The 15,401-nt window shown below is 42.9% G+C and overlaps 1 protein-coding gene across 2 annotated transcripts; it reads left to right on the forward strand.

Moving 5' to 3' along the window:
* Positions 1-799: 799 nt before the first annotated feature.
* Positions 800-14,593, forward strand: SLC3A1 (solute carrier family 3 member 1). Of its 2 annotated transcripts, XM_069009755.1 has the most exons (11): positions 800-1,096; positions 2,036-2,506; positions 3,245-3,424; positions 4,430-4,584; positions 5,625-5,750; positions 7,941-8,060; positions 8,779-8,903; positions 10,091-10,289; positions 11,012-11,158; positions 13,210-13,326; positions 14,153-14,593. In XM_069009755.1, exons 2-11 carry the CDS (start codon positions 2,110-2,112, stop codon positions 14,591-14,593), a joined length of 2,007 nt encoding a protein of 668 aa, XP_068865856.1. In that variant the 5' UTR covers positions 800-1,096; positions 2,036-2,109. The 2 variants fall into 2 exon arrangements, with proteins under 2 accessions (XP_068865856.1, XP_068865855.1); XM_069009754.1 differs by lacking the exon at positions 800-1,096 and having other exon boundaries at positions 1,727-2,506.
* The last annotated feature ends 808 nt before the right edge of the window (positions 14,594-15,401 follow it).

The following is a 15,401-nucleotide window of genomic DNA, read 5'->3' on the forward strand; positions in this document are numbered from 1 at the left end:
AAGATGCTCCAATAAGGGGAAAGGAATGGTTTCCCAACCACACATAGAGAGCAGCGGCAGCTTCTAACTAGTGAGATACTAAATTGGCCTTTATCAGTTGTACAAGTATGTGTGCCAAGGGTAAGCTGCCTATGTCCTTAGATCAAGCAAGTTTGCCCATGCAGGCAATAATCATCAGAAAGTTTACTGGCTTAAAGAAAAGAGATGGGAGGGAGCTGAAATACTCACTTGGAACTAGTTTCCCATCTTCAATTCCAGCAGTATTGGTGGGTGTAATATTCTGCACCTGACTGTCCTGAGTCTCCTTGGCTTGTGTGACCCCTGCATCTGTGGCAGATTGCTGTGTTTTGGCCATCGCTTGCTCTTGCCTCTGACTTGCTTTGCTGTGCTTGGGTGATTGAGGGAGCTTTTGTATGTGCAGGAAGCTATGGGCACTTTTCAACCTCTGAGTTTGGGGGGGAAAAAGCAAGCTGGGGAGTACCAGGTCTTGCGGTGTATTTGATGCAGTCTAAAAAAAAAATCCTCTATTTACACATTTTCTCCTTTAATTGAAAGTTAAATCATTGTAATGAAACAACTGAAATGGGGTGAGGAGTCACTGGCATTGTGCTGAATACAAGTGTACACCCTGAGTGTACAGTACGTGACTAGAAACTTTTACAGCTTACTGATATGATGATGTTAAGATTGTAGAGTCATTAAATGGGAGTGAAATTATCAAATAATTTCCCCCTTCTGGGTTTCCTGGTAATACTGAATTACAGGTACTGACACCACTGCTGTTATCTCAGATGCTCCCGCAGCTGCCTGACACTGCACGAGCTGAGGTTGCTGCCAGGCACTGCTGTTAGGAAGAGGAAGAAAAAGATTAAATCTGTCCTCATCAATTACCTGTTCTTAGGTCAGCTACTGAAGAAATAACACATTTTTGAGTAATTTGAATATTGCATGCTGGACTTTTTACAATCCGTAGTTTATAAACTTCTTGCATAGCTTGAAGCAAACATAATAAACACTTCTTTTGAGTCACAAGCCAACCTTGTCTCCACTGCAGCTGTCCATGAGTTTCCCTAGGACCCTGGCCCTGTGGTCACAGGTAGGAGTTAACTTTTACAAGTGATAGGGCAAATCTGTATTGCTTTCTTTATCCTTTGGTATGCTGGGAGGAGATGTCTTGATGGATTCGGGTTCACTGCCTTCAGGCACTTGGGGCTTGAGGCACACAGATGTGCATGTTTGTGCAGACTTTGGGCAATGTTCTTCCTGCTTAGAGTAGTAGAAAGGGGGGAAGAGGGAGAAGGGAAAGGTTCCTTTAAGCATTTTTTTTCTTTTTTTTCTTTTTTTTTTTTCTTTTAAATGGGGGCATGGATTTTAGTAGTGGGCAGTGGGTTTTTCTCTTGAGTCTTGCTTGTGCCTGTGCAGACCTATCCTGTCCTGCCCCGGGGCTGGCTCTGGGCACAGCAATCCTCCGCATGTACCCCGGTGTGAGTCGCGGGATCGGTATGTACCGTAGCAGTTGTCAGTGCTCAGGAGGTGGGGGTGGGCTGGGGCGGGTTACTTACACTGTGAAAAGGACGCACCACCAGCCTTTGAATCTTTTCTCCTTACCTTGTGTTGTTGTGTTTGGGCCAGTGGTTGCCAACACTTCGTTCTCCTGCTGTCCGTATTTAAATTACCCATATTCAGACTCCTTCAGGCAGGGGAGACTATGACCAGTCTGGAAAGCTGCATATTTGCTAGATCTGATAGTGGTAAAACCTGAATTTCCCCCTGCTGTCAAAGGGATGAAAAGGGTAGTGTACTAGAGAGAGCAAGAGTAAACATAACTGTGCTCAGCTAGTACCAACAATAGGCTTTACTTCCTGGGAGGATTGTCCTTTGTTGCAGCATTTTGTTATCTTGCTGAAGATGCCGAATGTGCGGAAAATCGGGAGCACTTTGCCCTTTTTGTCCCTTTTTTGAACTTTGAGCAGCTGGTCAGGATTGATTATCAACCCAGATAGCTAATTGCACTGCTTCTCATTTCACTGAATAGAGGTGCTGTGGCCAGAGTCTCCAGGACAAGACCTGTGAAGTAAAACAGTCAAGGTGGAAGCTAGGAGTTTAGCTATGGAGCTGAGTGAGAAGGGAGGTGTGGAGAACAATGGATTTGTTCAAAATGAGGCTTTTGAGGACAAGGAGACAGACACCAATAGCGAAGAAGAAATGCCAAAAACGTGCAGTGTTGATGTGGACCCGGTGGCTGTGGAGGAGACACTATTGAAGCCTTATGCTGGGATGCCAAAGGAAGTCTTGCTGCAGTTCTCCAGCCAAGCCTGCTACAGAGTCACCAGGGAGATCCTCTTCTGGCTCATAATTGCTGGTTCCATTGCGCTTGTGTGTGCTACCATTGCGATCATCGCTCTCTCTCCAAGGTGCCTTGACTGGTGGCAGGCTAGTCCTATTTATCAGATCTATCCTCGTTCCTTCAAGGACAGCAACATGGATGGGAATGGGGATCTGAAAGGTGGGTCAGTTTTCATTCTTGCTGTGTGCAGAGCTGTGTAACAGTTGTCTGTGTACGAGTGTATATAAAAAACAAAGCCAGTAAGAGAGTACAGTCCAATAGACAAAGCCACCCTAATGGAGAGAAGTAAGAAAAGTTGTCTGACAACGTTAATGGCAACTCACGTTGTCGTGAATAAATCCAGGAGTTGCTTGCTCAAGTTAAGTCTAAGCCTGGAGTTAGAAGGGAGGTTAGAAATGGTGCTGAGAGCAAGCAGCAGCACAGCTGCCATTGGAGTCAGATACCTCCACGAAACTGAGGTCAGTCAGGAGCACTTGGTCATGTTTGACTGGCTGCTTTTCCTAAGGAAAACTAAAACTGACAGAGAGGGGAGAAAGATGTGTTACTTCTTGTTTTCTTCATGGTCTAGGTGTTATCAGCTCATAAGAATGCGTGGAGATGGGGCACCCAGTAGCAAGGAGGCAATGCCTCTTATCAGTAGCTGAGATGAGACTGCCCTGCAGAAAGGGAAGGCACAACACCAAAATGGACAATGCATTTCTAAACAAGAAGTGATAGCCACACTGTACAGTACTGGCAAGTGAAGGGCAGAAACTGTTTCTGTAGTTGCACACCAGTGGTAACATGTCAGGAGGATAAAGGAACCTGTGTGCCATCTTTGAGAGCCCATGGCCAACTCAATTAAACAAAAATCTTTTGTCTTTTCTGAACAGATGATGTCCTTTTCTTTTTAAATAGGTATCCAAGAAAAATTGGACCATATTACATATTTGAATATAAAAACCGTCTGGATCACCTCTTTCTTTAAGTCCCCTTTAAAAGATCTTGGATATGGAGCTGAAGACTTCTATGACATTGATCCCATTTTTGGATCAATGAGAGATTTTGAGAATCTGATTGCAGCCATACATGACAGAGGTAAACTGCATCTCCAAGCAAAGTAACTCTATTCAAAAGAGGGACCTTCTAGTGCAAGGTTGTAATGTGAGACTTGAGTTTGTGCACCTGGCAATCCCCCCGTGGTGGCATTGAGCAGGAGCAGATGGAGGTGGCAGCGAAGGGTACAAGGCAGCTCCACAGCTCCATGAGCTCCGTGGTTGCTGTTTCCTGCCCTTCGGCTCTGGGGCAGTGCTGGGAGCAGGACAGAGGGCACAGGGAGCTACAGCAGCAGCACAGGGCGGTGGCATGTCCTCTGCAAGGAGGATGTTTGTGGGTGGTGGGCTGGCACCTCTCCATGCTCCTCAGGCACGTCTTACGGGCATTGAAAGGCTGGGATGAAGCAGAGGTGCAGTTCTGTCTGACTGAACACGAGGGAACACACGCTTCCTTCCTGCCCTTGCACCCTTGCTTTGGTGTGTTTATGCCTCAGACCAAATGTTTGCTCAGGTGTTTCTTCTTACAGCTGTTGAGCTGAGTGGAAAATGATTTGCCAGTCTGAAATATTTGAGGTTTCAGTAAAATGTCTGGTCTTCAGGAAGGGTGATGAAGAATGTGTGTTCACTGATGCTAGACTGGTGAAGTGCCTTTCCCACTTGTGAGGTGTGAGATAGATGTTGAAGTCAGAGTTAGTGGAAGTGGTTCATAACAGCAGAAATCTCTTCTGATTTTTTTTCTTCACCCTTCTTTCCCTCCCAAGCCTGTGTCCCAGCTACTTGCAAACTCCAGTTAGTCTAACTATTTTGGTAGTCTGGTACTTTGGGGGGTTTTTTGTTTGTTTGTTTGTTTGTTTGTTTGTTTGTTTTTTGCCTGTCTCCTTCACCAGACCTCTGGCATGGAAGATGGCCAAATACCTCTGATACTGCATTCAGAAAAATTATTAACGTTGCTTTAAAAGGCTAAATGTAATGTTGTAGTTTGGGGTTTTTTTAATGTGGGGTTTTGTTGGTTGGTTCAGTTTTTTATGTTTTTGATTTTATTTTTAAGGGCTAAAGGTGATAATGGATTTAATACCAAACCACACAAGTGACAAACACCAGTGGTTTCAGCTGAGCCGCAATCGGACTGGGAAGTACACAGACTACTACATCTGGCAGGACTGCACGCAGGCTGCTGGCTCAGTCATTCCTCCCAACAACTGGGTAAACACGGGAAGGGACACATGCACATCCCCAGCTGGATGCCACAGAGCAAAAGCAGCTGTAACATGATTGTCCCAGTGTACATGGGGTTTTAAATGCCTGGTGAGAGGTACAAACTGATGTTACTACGTGAGCTAGTGCAGATTAAGATTTAAACGAGGTTGGGGCGTCAGGGGAAAAGTTCCTACTTCAAGTGGAATTTTAAAAATTAATTTTGTTTCTTCACCTCTATGTTAAATCTTCATTCATGAAACAAACACACAAAAAAAGGCTGTGCACAAGTTGTTCACACAATGCCCCACACAATGTATGGGTATTTTGCTCTACAAACTGTGTGTCAGCTCCTCTGAAATCACGGTGGGGAAGGAAACAAAGCAATGTGATCTTGGCTTTTTTCCTTTTTCCTGTAAAGTGATCAGGCCAGAAGATGTGCTGCCTATTTCAAATAGGTTTATTTTAGATTTGAACTGGTGGGAGCATGATTAGGAACTTGCATATTCTAAAAACTCAAGGTGGAATTAATACTTTGTATGAGTTAGTATAATTTCTCTTTCGAGTCTTAAGAGCTATCTTAGCTTTTGGAAGTTTTTATTACAGAGATGGTGATAAAGTCTAACATTTTTAAGATGTTGACTGTTGTCTGCACTTCAAAGGGATAATATTGGATTGCAGAAAGCTCTAAGTTAACTAAAGCTATTTTTAATAAGCTTTAGGAGAAGCAATTCCAAAATAAATGCTCCCACCCATGTTTTCCCCTCTATTCCAGATAATTCCCAATGAAAGTTAACTTAATAAAACACCTTTAAAACCCACAATGCTGAACAAGAAATACATGTGGCAAAGCACAACTAAAGGGAGAGCAACTAGTGGGAAAAAGAAATTAAAATCATAAGTACCAAAATCTGCTCAAAATGTAGTCCATTGATTAGGCACTTTGTGCTTTATTTTATGCTTGTAGTGCCCCACATTTTAATGTCTGCACGGGAGGAAATGTTTGTTAAATTAGTAGTTCTGATTATCTCCTTCCCTTGGATGAGCAGGTGAGTGTCTTTGGGAATTCCAGCTGGCAGTTTGACGAGGTGAGAAAACAATGCTATTTCCATCAATTTGGGAAGGAACAGCCTGACCTAAATTTTCGCAACCTTGCTGTCCAACAAGAAATCCAGGTGAGTATGAAGTATGAAACCCACTGCTGCTGAGCCAACAGCAAAGCAGTTCTTGCACTGAAGCCTGTGCAGAGCTGACTTACCCAAGTGCAGAGAAGTTTTTATCTCTGTTGATACAGAGCACTGTTAATTAGCCCAGCAAATGGGGGGATGGCACCTTGTTTTAACAGAGAGATGTTTGTATTTCCAGGAAAGCAGAGGCAATGCTGGTTTGAATTACAAGGAATGCCTGGGATTGTGGATAAGGGGGAGATAGTGAGTTTCGATCTGTCTGCATGTCTGACGACTTTCCAGGGGAAAAATGAGTGTTTTCACAGAGTGGTGGTGGTGGTGTCCCAGCAGAAAATGTGGAATTTGTTAAGATACAGGGATGTGGGCCTGAACATGGGGAGCCTGACAACTGCTGCTTCTTTTCCCCCCTTCCTTTAAGTTATCCCTCAGCAGGTAGCACAGCTACTTCAAGTGTTTAAGTGACTCCTTAAGCATTTGCTACTTTGTACTGTTGAATTGTGATGCATTTCTTTGGGGCTGGTCTTCACAGCTGCCCAGTCCTCCTGGGATGGTCTCTGTGGGGCCTCTCCCCTCACCAAGTGGGTACTACATGAGCTCAAAGAAACAAAACACTTCTGGCCATACTTTTTAACTCAAGCATGAAATGAGACTGGTCCTTGAAAAACTCTTCCAGGAACCTCTGTGTCTTGATACTTCCCTTAATCCCACATCTTGCCATTTGCACTTTTTTTTTCTCATAGCATTGCACATGCTTTTTATTAGTTCTGGCTAATTAATTTTTCAAAATGGTACTTGGATTATTGAAACTCCAGTAGCAAAGAGATGCTGCATTTCCTATGCAAAAAAAAAAAAAAAAAGAATACATAAAAGCTGGGAAGTTTGACCTGGTAACACCAACCTTTGGTAAATGTGTATGAACATCACGTTAAAGAATAATCTTTGTCTAGTATTTTAATTCAAAATCCTGTTCCAGAAGGTTGGGGGGACTGAGCAGGAAGCAAATGGACTTTTGCAGAGAAGCTCAAGTCTTTGGGCACCCAAGAACAGCCAAACTCAGCCACCAGCATGTTGTGGCTTTCACGTGTGCATAGATGTAGGTTGGTGCCAGTGAGAACCATGTCAATGCTTGATGTTTGCAGTGCTGATACCCGGGGTTGCCTTTGTGCTGAGCACAGGTATAAGCATGAACATTTTTGGGTAGGTTCAGTATTGGACAGACACCGTACTGAGAGCTGATGCTTTCACAGTGGAGCTACCAGAAAGTGCAGCTCAGTGAGGCTGAGTCTTTATTTGCCAAACAAAACTCTGTACAGCTTGAGTGTGGACTAATTCTACTCCAGCCTGTTCAGACAAGTGTTCTTCATACATTTAAAAAAAGGCAATTCAATAGACATCTTTAAAAATATATTAAAAAAGGTTTTTTCCTCAGATGAAGACGAGTATCACATCTAAAAGGACATTTGCTGAAACCACTCAAGAGGGACTGAACTTCAGAGGTTTTTGTTAAAACTAGGGCAATTAAAACTGTAGTAATATGATAGTTACAGAGGTAGGAGATAATTTTACTGATAGTGATGAATGTTGGAATTTGATAATAAAATTTCAAATCCGCATTTGTAAATTGTTGGATAATAATTTTTCGTGTTCCTGCAAATCAACAAGTCTGAAAATAAAGCTAAAAAAATTAACATCAGTCAAATAAGAGAGAACAAATGTTTTAAGAGCTCTATTGTGTAAAAGAAAATTGGTGGCACAAGGTTTGTGCAGAACAACATATTCCTGTATATTTGAATCAATGTATTCTAATTGTGTGCAGCCATGACTAGTGTTTATCAACAACAGCACTTAGCATGAGCCCAATTGTGTTGATGGATGAGATTAGAAACTGTTTTTAGCAAGTCATGCCCTGGCTTTGGTCTTCTGAATTATGGGAGAAGTTACAGACCAGTCTGTTTCTTTTTTGTACTGAATGAAATAATAAGACATACTTTATTTAACTATTAGTTTGACCTTAGATCGATGTGATTCACTTTAGCTTCTAGAAAAATTTGAAGTACAAATTAAAAAATTAATTGTTATGTATTAACACCTCCTTACAAGTTTAGTTTTCTTTTTAAGGGTATACTATTTTAAATGGGGTGGGCTCACTCAGACTTTTCAATTTTTACCTTCCTCTAGGATATTATAAAATTCTGGCTCGGCAAAGGAGTTGATGGATTTAGTTTGGGCACTGTTAAATTTCTCTTAGAAGCAACACATCTCCGAGATGAGCCTCCAGTGAACAAGTCTCAGAATGGAGTAATGTATATGTTCTGTCTTTGCTTTCTTTCCTGCATTTCCTACAGAGACAAGAGTGTCTGGTTTGACTCTTTTGGGGCTTAATTGTGGCTGTAGGAAAATCAGGTCAGCCACGTCCATTGGAAGGCAGGTGGGTCTTGGGCACTCTGCAGAGAGAGCACTCACCAGAAAGAAGCCCCAGTAAGAACTGGAACAAAACTAAAAAACACTGGTATAGGCAGCTTGTCACAGTGAGAGGTGACCGCACGCTCACTGTTGTTTATGGTATTTGCTTTTGCTCTGATAACAAACTTGGTGACATTCCCAGATAGTGCCAGCACTAAGACACTGTTCTCCTGTGGATCTGGGGATCACAGACAGCTGGTCAGCTCCAACATGGTGGTGGTGTTGGGTTACCTTACCAAGGTATTGTCCATCTTTCCAGCCTTCTGTGAGGCCACAGCACCTGCTGTGCTCACTGCTCCAGATGGGCTCTGTTGGCTAGTGCTGTGGGTGGGCTTTCCCTGCTGAAGGATGGGATCCAAAATTATCAGTCCTCTGCTACTCTAGAGTTCCTTGAGTGCAGTTCAGCTCTGTGCTGTTAGTGTTAGCATGCTGAACTCATTTCCGTAAAAATTTGTGGGCTGGTGCACTCTCAGGAAAGGATGGGAAGAATTTGGAGAATTCTGAAACCTAAAATATTGGTCATCTAATGTGAAATACTATACCCTGCTTTAAGGAGAGCATCACAGCCTATTCCCAGCTCTACCATGACTACACGACCACGCAAGTTGGTTTGCATGATATCATCCGTGGCTTCCGTCACACCATGAATCAGTTCAGCAGAGAGCCTGGCAGATACAGGTAACCAGCACAGCTGGCCAGTTTTTCTCTAATATTCCTCACCCTCTTGCTAGCAATAAAATGGTTTTTTAATAGCATAATATGCCATAGAAATGCAAATCCTGCAATGCAGATAGCAGTGCCTAAGCTGTATTGTCTCTTCCCCAGTGTGCAGAAAGGAAAGGAGTTGGCCCTGTTAGCTCTGCTCCATCTATGGACTCTACGAAGCTGAGCAGGAAAGGGAACCATTCTAACACAGAGATGCTGCAATTCATCAGCTCTGTACCTGATTTATTGTATAGTTTTAATAGTGTAGTTCAAGTGAGACACACAGACTGTGTTAAAATCAGAGAATGGTGGAATTTGGAAGGGACCTCCTGAAGTTCTCTGGTCCAAATCCCCTGCTCATTAGGGCCACCTGGAGCCAATTGCCCAGGAATTTGTCCAGATGGCTTTGGAACATTTCCAATAATGGAGACTCTACAACCTCTCTGGGAAACCAGTGCCAGGGCTCAGTCGCCCTCACAGTGGAAAAGTTTTCTGATGTTCACAGGGAAACACATTTCCTGTGTTTCAGTTTGTACCTATTGCCTCAGGCACTGGGCACCACTGAAAAGAGCCTGGCTCTGCCACCTTTGCACCCTCCCTTCATGTATATACATACATGGATGAGATCCCCCTGAGGCTCCCCTTCCCCAGGCTGAGCATCCCCACCTCTCAGCCTTTCCTCCTGGGAGAGATGCTTCAGTCCCTAATGGCCTTAGTGGCAGGGAAAAGGGGAAGGATTACCTCCCTCACTTCTGGAAGCACTCTTCCTAATGGAGCCCAGGATGCCGTGAGCCACCTGCAAGGGCACATGGATGGCTCATGGTCAACTTGGGGGACCCCCAGGTCCTCTTCTATGAAGGAAAGCATGGAAATTGCTGGAATGGATTGTGTGGCTGTGGATTCAGAAAGATATGACCTCAGTCAGATACTTTAGCCTTGTGTTGACTCTTGTAGATTTTTCTTCAGCAATTTCCAAGAAGTATTTCTCCTTGATTCCTTGTCTGCTTTCCAAAATATTGTTTCTCTATATTAATCTTTTTCTGATGGGGAGGGGGAAGTTAATGTAATTCTTAATGCTCTGTGTCCAACCATTTCTAGCTTTATTCTGTTCTGTGTAACGAAAAAGGAGCCAAAAAAGCTATTTGTGTACTACTTTGTAGATTTATGGGTACTGATGATGATGAAAAGGAAGACATTGAAGCAACACTGATGTATTATGGAACGACTTTTATCCAGGAAGCAGATTTTCCCTTCAATTTCAACCTAATTAACGTGAAAAATCTATCGGGCAACAGCATTTTTGAAGCTGTCGACTTGTGGATGAAAAACATGCCTACAGGAAAATGGCCAAACTGGGCAGTAAGAGTTCTAGACCAACTCTCATAGGAAAGGCTTGTTCCTGTAGGTGACAGAAACCATACACACACTGATTTCAGTGGGATCAGCAGCATCCTGAGCTCGTGGCTGAGCTACAGTCGCTGTCCTTGTGAAAACTTCCAGCTGCTGTAGTTGGAGTCCTTGGCACTATCTGCCCATCAATAATAGTTCCACTCCCCATGCAAGGATGACAGAAGGGAATTTATGATCATGCCTCTCCCTCAGTGTCTCCAATGGCTGAAACATCAGTGAGAATGGAATTGCGATAATTATCTTTGACCATAAACTGACTCACTGCAATGGATTGTTGAACCCACCCAGGGCCAGGGCAGAGAAGGCAGTGGAGGGCAGTGAACTTAAAACATTGCTCCTCTTTCCTAGAAAGCATGTTTAGAATGTGCAAGGGATTTTTTCAAAGCAAGCAGAGCGGTCCTCACAGAGCAGAAAAAATAGCAGGGACCTGTAAGCAGGGAGAGTTGTTGTTTGTCATCTCTTCCTCACTTCTGCCTCATGTGCTGCTGGCAGGACTTCTGTGTATTAAATTTTTTGTGACAGAAGTTTGTAGTGGCACCAAGATAAACATAATGGACCTCACAGCCCTGGAAGGGAAAGAAAACCCCCAAAATATTTACTACCTTGTTAAATTAGTTAATTTCACATAGACATGAAATCTTATAACGTGTTTAACAGAATGTTTTCTTCAGGTTGGAAGCCCTAATGCTGCACGGATTTCAACTCGGATTGGGAAGGAGTACGTCAATGTCATGAACATGCTGCTCTTAACCCTCCCTGGTACTCCTGTAACTTATTATGGTGAAGAAATAGGCATGGAGAACATTGTGGCAGAAAATGTAAGGGAAGAACATGTAAACTCTGGTCCTGTTGTTGTTTAGTTCCAAGTAACAGAACATTCAAAAATACAAGAACTTTTGTTTTGTTAACCAAACCCAGTCTTCCTCACTGCTTAAATGGTTTTCCATGTTCCTCATGGCAAACCACTGTACAGCATGTAGAAATGGCCAGGCCAGAGACCAGAACCAAGGCCTTGATGTGTGTCTGAACTGGTAGACTTCGGTTATGGATCCTGATTTCTGTCCTTCTCCAGATCAGTCTTGCATGGTTTGCAGCAGCGTTGCTTCAGCAGAAAGGACAGCAAGTGCCAGCACTGGGCCTGGCCAGTGGTTAGGAGAGGTGTGCTGCAGTCATATGAGGGAAGAGGAACTGAGTCATCTCCTTCCTCCCATGGAAGTGCCCTCATCATTATGTCAGAGTCCATTATTTCCTGGCTGTGATTTAAAGGAAGTCACGGTTCTGATTCTGTCCAAGCCACGGCTGGCATGAGTGTGCCCAAGCTCAGAAGAAGGGATTTGCACAAAGGGGAGGCTGCCTGGCGGCAAGCAGAAGTGGCTTTTGGTCGTCATGCATACTCTGTCCCAAAAGGGGACAGCTCATCTTTGCCTCTCCTGACCATATCTGAGCACCATGAGAACATGGTCCTGTGGCAGATGCTGGTTTCCCTGTGGAAAGCCTGTTAGGGAATGAGGCAGCCTCTGACAGTGTTAGGAAATGGCATGGGCTAGCTTTGTATCAAAGGGAAAGAGGTACTTGAAGCATAGGATCATCTCCGGGGTTGTCTGATTCAGATGTGAGGAAATGATTCTCTGATTTAAAAGGAAATCTCATTTCCTCTGAGAAACCCCTAGGTCAAAGTATCCCCTGCATTTTCTTGCTGCTGTCCATTACTGCTGACAGAGTGATTCTCTTAAGAAAAGTGGCTCACCCTGAGCTCCTCAGGGTTCACTCTCTTTTAGTGGCTACCCTGTGGCTCACAGCTTTGGAACAATGCAAACCCACCCTTCACTCAGTCTGGAGAGGAAGGTTCCCTGATTAATGGGTGTCTTAGGAAGATGGAGAGTATTTGCTGAGGATGATATAGTCTATAGCCCCAGCATTTAAAACACTGCAGGAGATGCTGAAAGAGGTAAAGATGAGAGGCAGTGTTACCAGTGTTGAAAACTTAAGATTTTTTTCCCCTTGCTTTTCAGAATATGTTAAAAAGGAGAAACCCATTATTTATAATGTCACAAAGCAAAGTGACAATTTCTTTTGTTAGGCTGCTGTTCTGACAGATTGTATTGAAAAGTGTCCTTTATATGAAAAACAGTTTTCATGGAAAACAAACATTCAAAGTATGTGCAAAATATTTTATGCCCTCTTATATCATTAAATTTAAGTGTCAGATCTTTTGGCAGCTCTTCAATAACAATGAGGAAGCTTTTTCAGAATTTTTCTGAATTCTTCAAAATGAGAACTTCAGACTTTTTTTACATTGACACTTTTTAATCAGCTAAAAGCCGGTTTTCAATAGTTTTGCACTTGGGAATAATAATTTTACCTTTCTAACACAAACAGTCCTGTCAAAATTGTACCCCTTGCAAATGTAAGCTTGAAAAGTTCTGGGGTGAAAAGTGCAATAGTTACAAAAGAACAGACCCTGAACAGCACTTACTTGTTCACTGTTATTTTAACGACACCTCTTCTAAGGACTCATTACCTCACATATTCACTCACTGCATGTCTCAATATTTATCAGAATATCCTGGCTGTCATCAGTAAACTTTTATCCAACCATCTGTTGCAAAGGATGACAACTCCAGCAAGAGTCATTTGGGAATTCCATGTTTTACCCAGCGATGCTGTATCTGAGATGATCCACTCCTCTCCATTTCAGGAACTGTCTCGGTTCTCATTTTCTCCTTAGATTTGGACCACAATTACATCCTCATTAAATTTTAACGTAAACCACAGGAAGCAATACTGAAATGGTGTTAATTTGGGAGACGTGAGAACGTGCTATTCAAAGAGTAATTTTTAATATGCTAATCACCACTTTATTTTCTAGGCGACTCTCCCAGAGAAATCCCCCATGCAGTGGGATGGAGAAGTTAATGCTGGTTTTACTGAAGGCAACAGCAGCTGGTTACCTGTTAACTCCGACTACCAAAGTGTAAATGTGGAAGTAGGTATCTACATATGTGACAAACTAATGGTCTACAGATATTTAAATTTATCTGTTTTGCTCTTGTTTCCTTTTAGTAGTGGGCACTGGCAATAAGAACAAACTTAAGGGGGAAAAAAAGCACTGAATCCTCACAAGTTTTATTAGAAAAGGAAATCCTTGCACAACAAGGAGCCTACTTTATCTATATTAATTTAAGCAGAGCAACTACAATTATGATCTTGATGTGGCAATTTGGCTCTTTAACATCCTTTTAATCCTTTTGATATTAAATTGAAAACTGGTCTCTTTTCCCCCCCGTTTCTATTGCTGTAGAAAGCACTGGCTTTGTAACAAGAACTTAACCTAGACCAACTCTAACATAAGTAGATCAGTGAATCAAACAGATTTTGTGGAGCTACAGTGCTGACCAAAATTAAAGGCAGAAACAAAAAATATAAGATAGCAGAAATATAAAACATGAAATAAACCCTGTGACTGCAGTAGACTGGACTCAATGAAAAAGATTCAGTGTCAAGCTTTCAATGGCTGTGGCTTTCTCCTGAATCAACAGTATGAAAAGGAAGCTGTGGGAGGAAGCGATCACATTAGTGCTGGGGAACTGTTATGCCAAATAACCTCTGTCTCTGCCACTCCACACATGCCAAGGAAGTGCATGAGAAAAAGCAGTTTTTCAGTGAAATTCGCAGACAGATTTGAAGAGGGATAATTGTCAGCAGGGAATTCCGATAGGCACGTTCTCAGCAGACTGAGTGGATGTGAGAAGGGAGTTGTATTTCCCCCCTGCAGTGCCAAGGACTGACCCTGTTGGTGCTGACTATTGCAGGTCCAGAGCACCTCGTCCAACTCAACCCTGAGTCTGTACAGAGCGCTGACCTCGCTGCGGAACAATGAGCTCCCCATGAATCGAGGGTGGATGTGCCACATCTGGAATGACAGTGATGTGTTTGCCTATGTGAGGGAGATGGATGGGTTAGACAGAGTCTTCATGATGGTGCTCAACTTCGGCCAGGAGTCGACAGTAGACCTGAAGGCCATAGTTCCTAACCTTCCCTCTGAAGCTGTTATAAGACTCAGTACTCATTTCAGCAATGCTGGTGAAGTGGTCAATACCAAACTAATTAAAACTGAAATGGGAGAAGGCCTGGTCCTTGAATATAAAACAGCAAAGCCTGTTCATACTATGGAAGCTTTTCAAGGGAAGTGTTTTGTGGCAGAAAAAGCTTGTTATTCCAAGGCCTTTGATTTACTCTACGTGAACTGTTAAGTACAGGAGTAGAATACCTATGCTTCCATGTTAATTTAGAAGATATAGTTTCAGGGAAATGCTAAAACCACTCATTTTCTTTGGCTTTTAAAACTTTATTTGTGTACAGGATAAATGTCCTGAAAAATCAGATACGTAATTGTCTTGTATCTGTATTTGTGATGAAAAGAAAAAAGTATGATATAAACTGCTCCTTAGGGTCTGTGCAGAAGAAAAGTAAACCTTTTCTAAAAAACTGTCCTGTTTAAGCATGTGTTTTTGGGAGGAGAGAGAACAGTTGCTTTCTGCGTGCTGACCCTGGCATTGCTGGTCTGTAAGTGCTCCTGTGGAATCCCAAGCCTGTGGCAGTTCACTTGAACTTTTTAGAAGTCTGCAGATTTGTAGAACTTATTCCAAAGGGGTGGCCCTATATTTGCTAAAACAGGTAAACACAAGCAAGGCTAGTGTATATCATTGTGATGTTTTACCTCTTCTCTCACATCTAACAGCTCTGATTATCCTCAGTTAGTAAGAAAAAGAACAAAATATAGCTAATATATCTAATTCCACACTCAGAACTGCATTTCCAATTGATTCTCCCCCTCCCTGTGAGTCAGAATACATTTGCATTCTCTTATTTCTTTTCCTGCCCTAAGGCTGAGGTGAGGGGTGTGTACTTTAGTTCAGAGGAAGCAGCTGACCCAACCCTACCGAATGTCCCACTTATACACCTGCATTTGCTGCACCTGCAGTGGTTGATGTAGGTGTGCACCCCACATCTCTTTTAAGAAGCAGTGCACAGCAGGCACATCTGTGCCTTGCTCAGAGG

The sequence above is a fragment of the Aphelocoma coerulescens genome, chromosome 3 (genome assembly GCF_041296385.1).
Source record: "Aphelocoma coerulescens isolate FSJ_1873_10779 chromosome 3, UR_Acoe_1.0, whole genome shotgun sequence".
NCBI classification, from domain to species: Eukaryota; Metazoa; Chordata; class Aves; order Passeriformes; family Corvidae; genus Aphelocoma; species Aphelocoma coerulescens.

What these genes read in the sequence shown, in the direction of transcription:
- SLC3A1 (XM_069009755.1), top strand. Translation starts at nt 2,110, where the DNA reads ATGGAGCTGAGTGAGAAGGGAGGTGTGGAGAACAATGGATTTGTTCAA. An exon ending in TGCAGCCATACATGACAGAG is followed by an intron (nt 3,425 to 4,429) that starts GTAAACTGCATC and finishes TTTATTTTTAAG; the next exon opens with GGCTAAAGGTGATAATGGAT. An exon ending in CTGTCCAACAAGAAATCCAG is followed by an intron (nt 5,751 to 7,940) that starts GTGAGTATGAAG and finishes ACCTTCCTCTAG; the next exon opens with GATATTATAAAATTCTGGCT.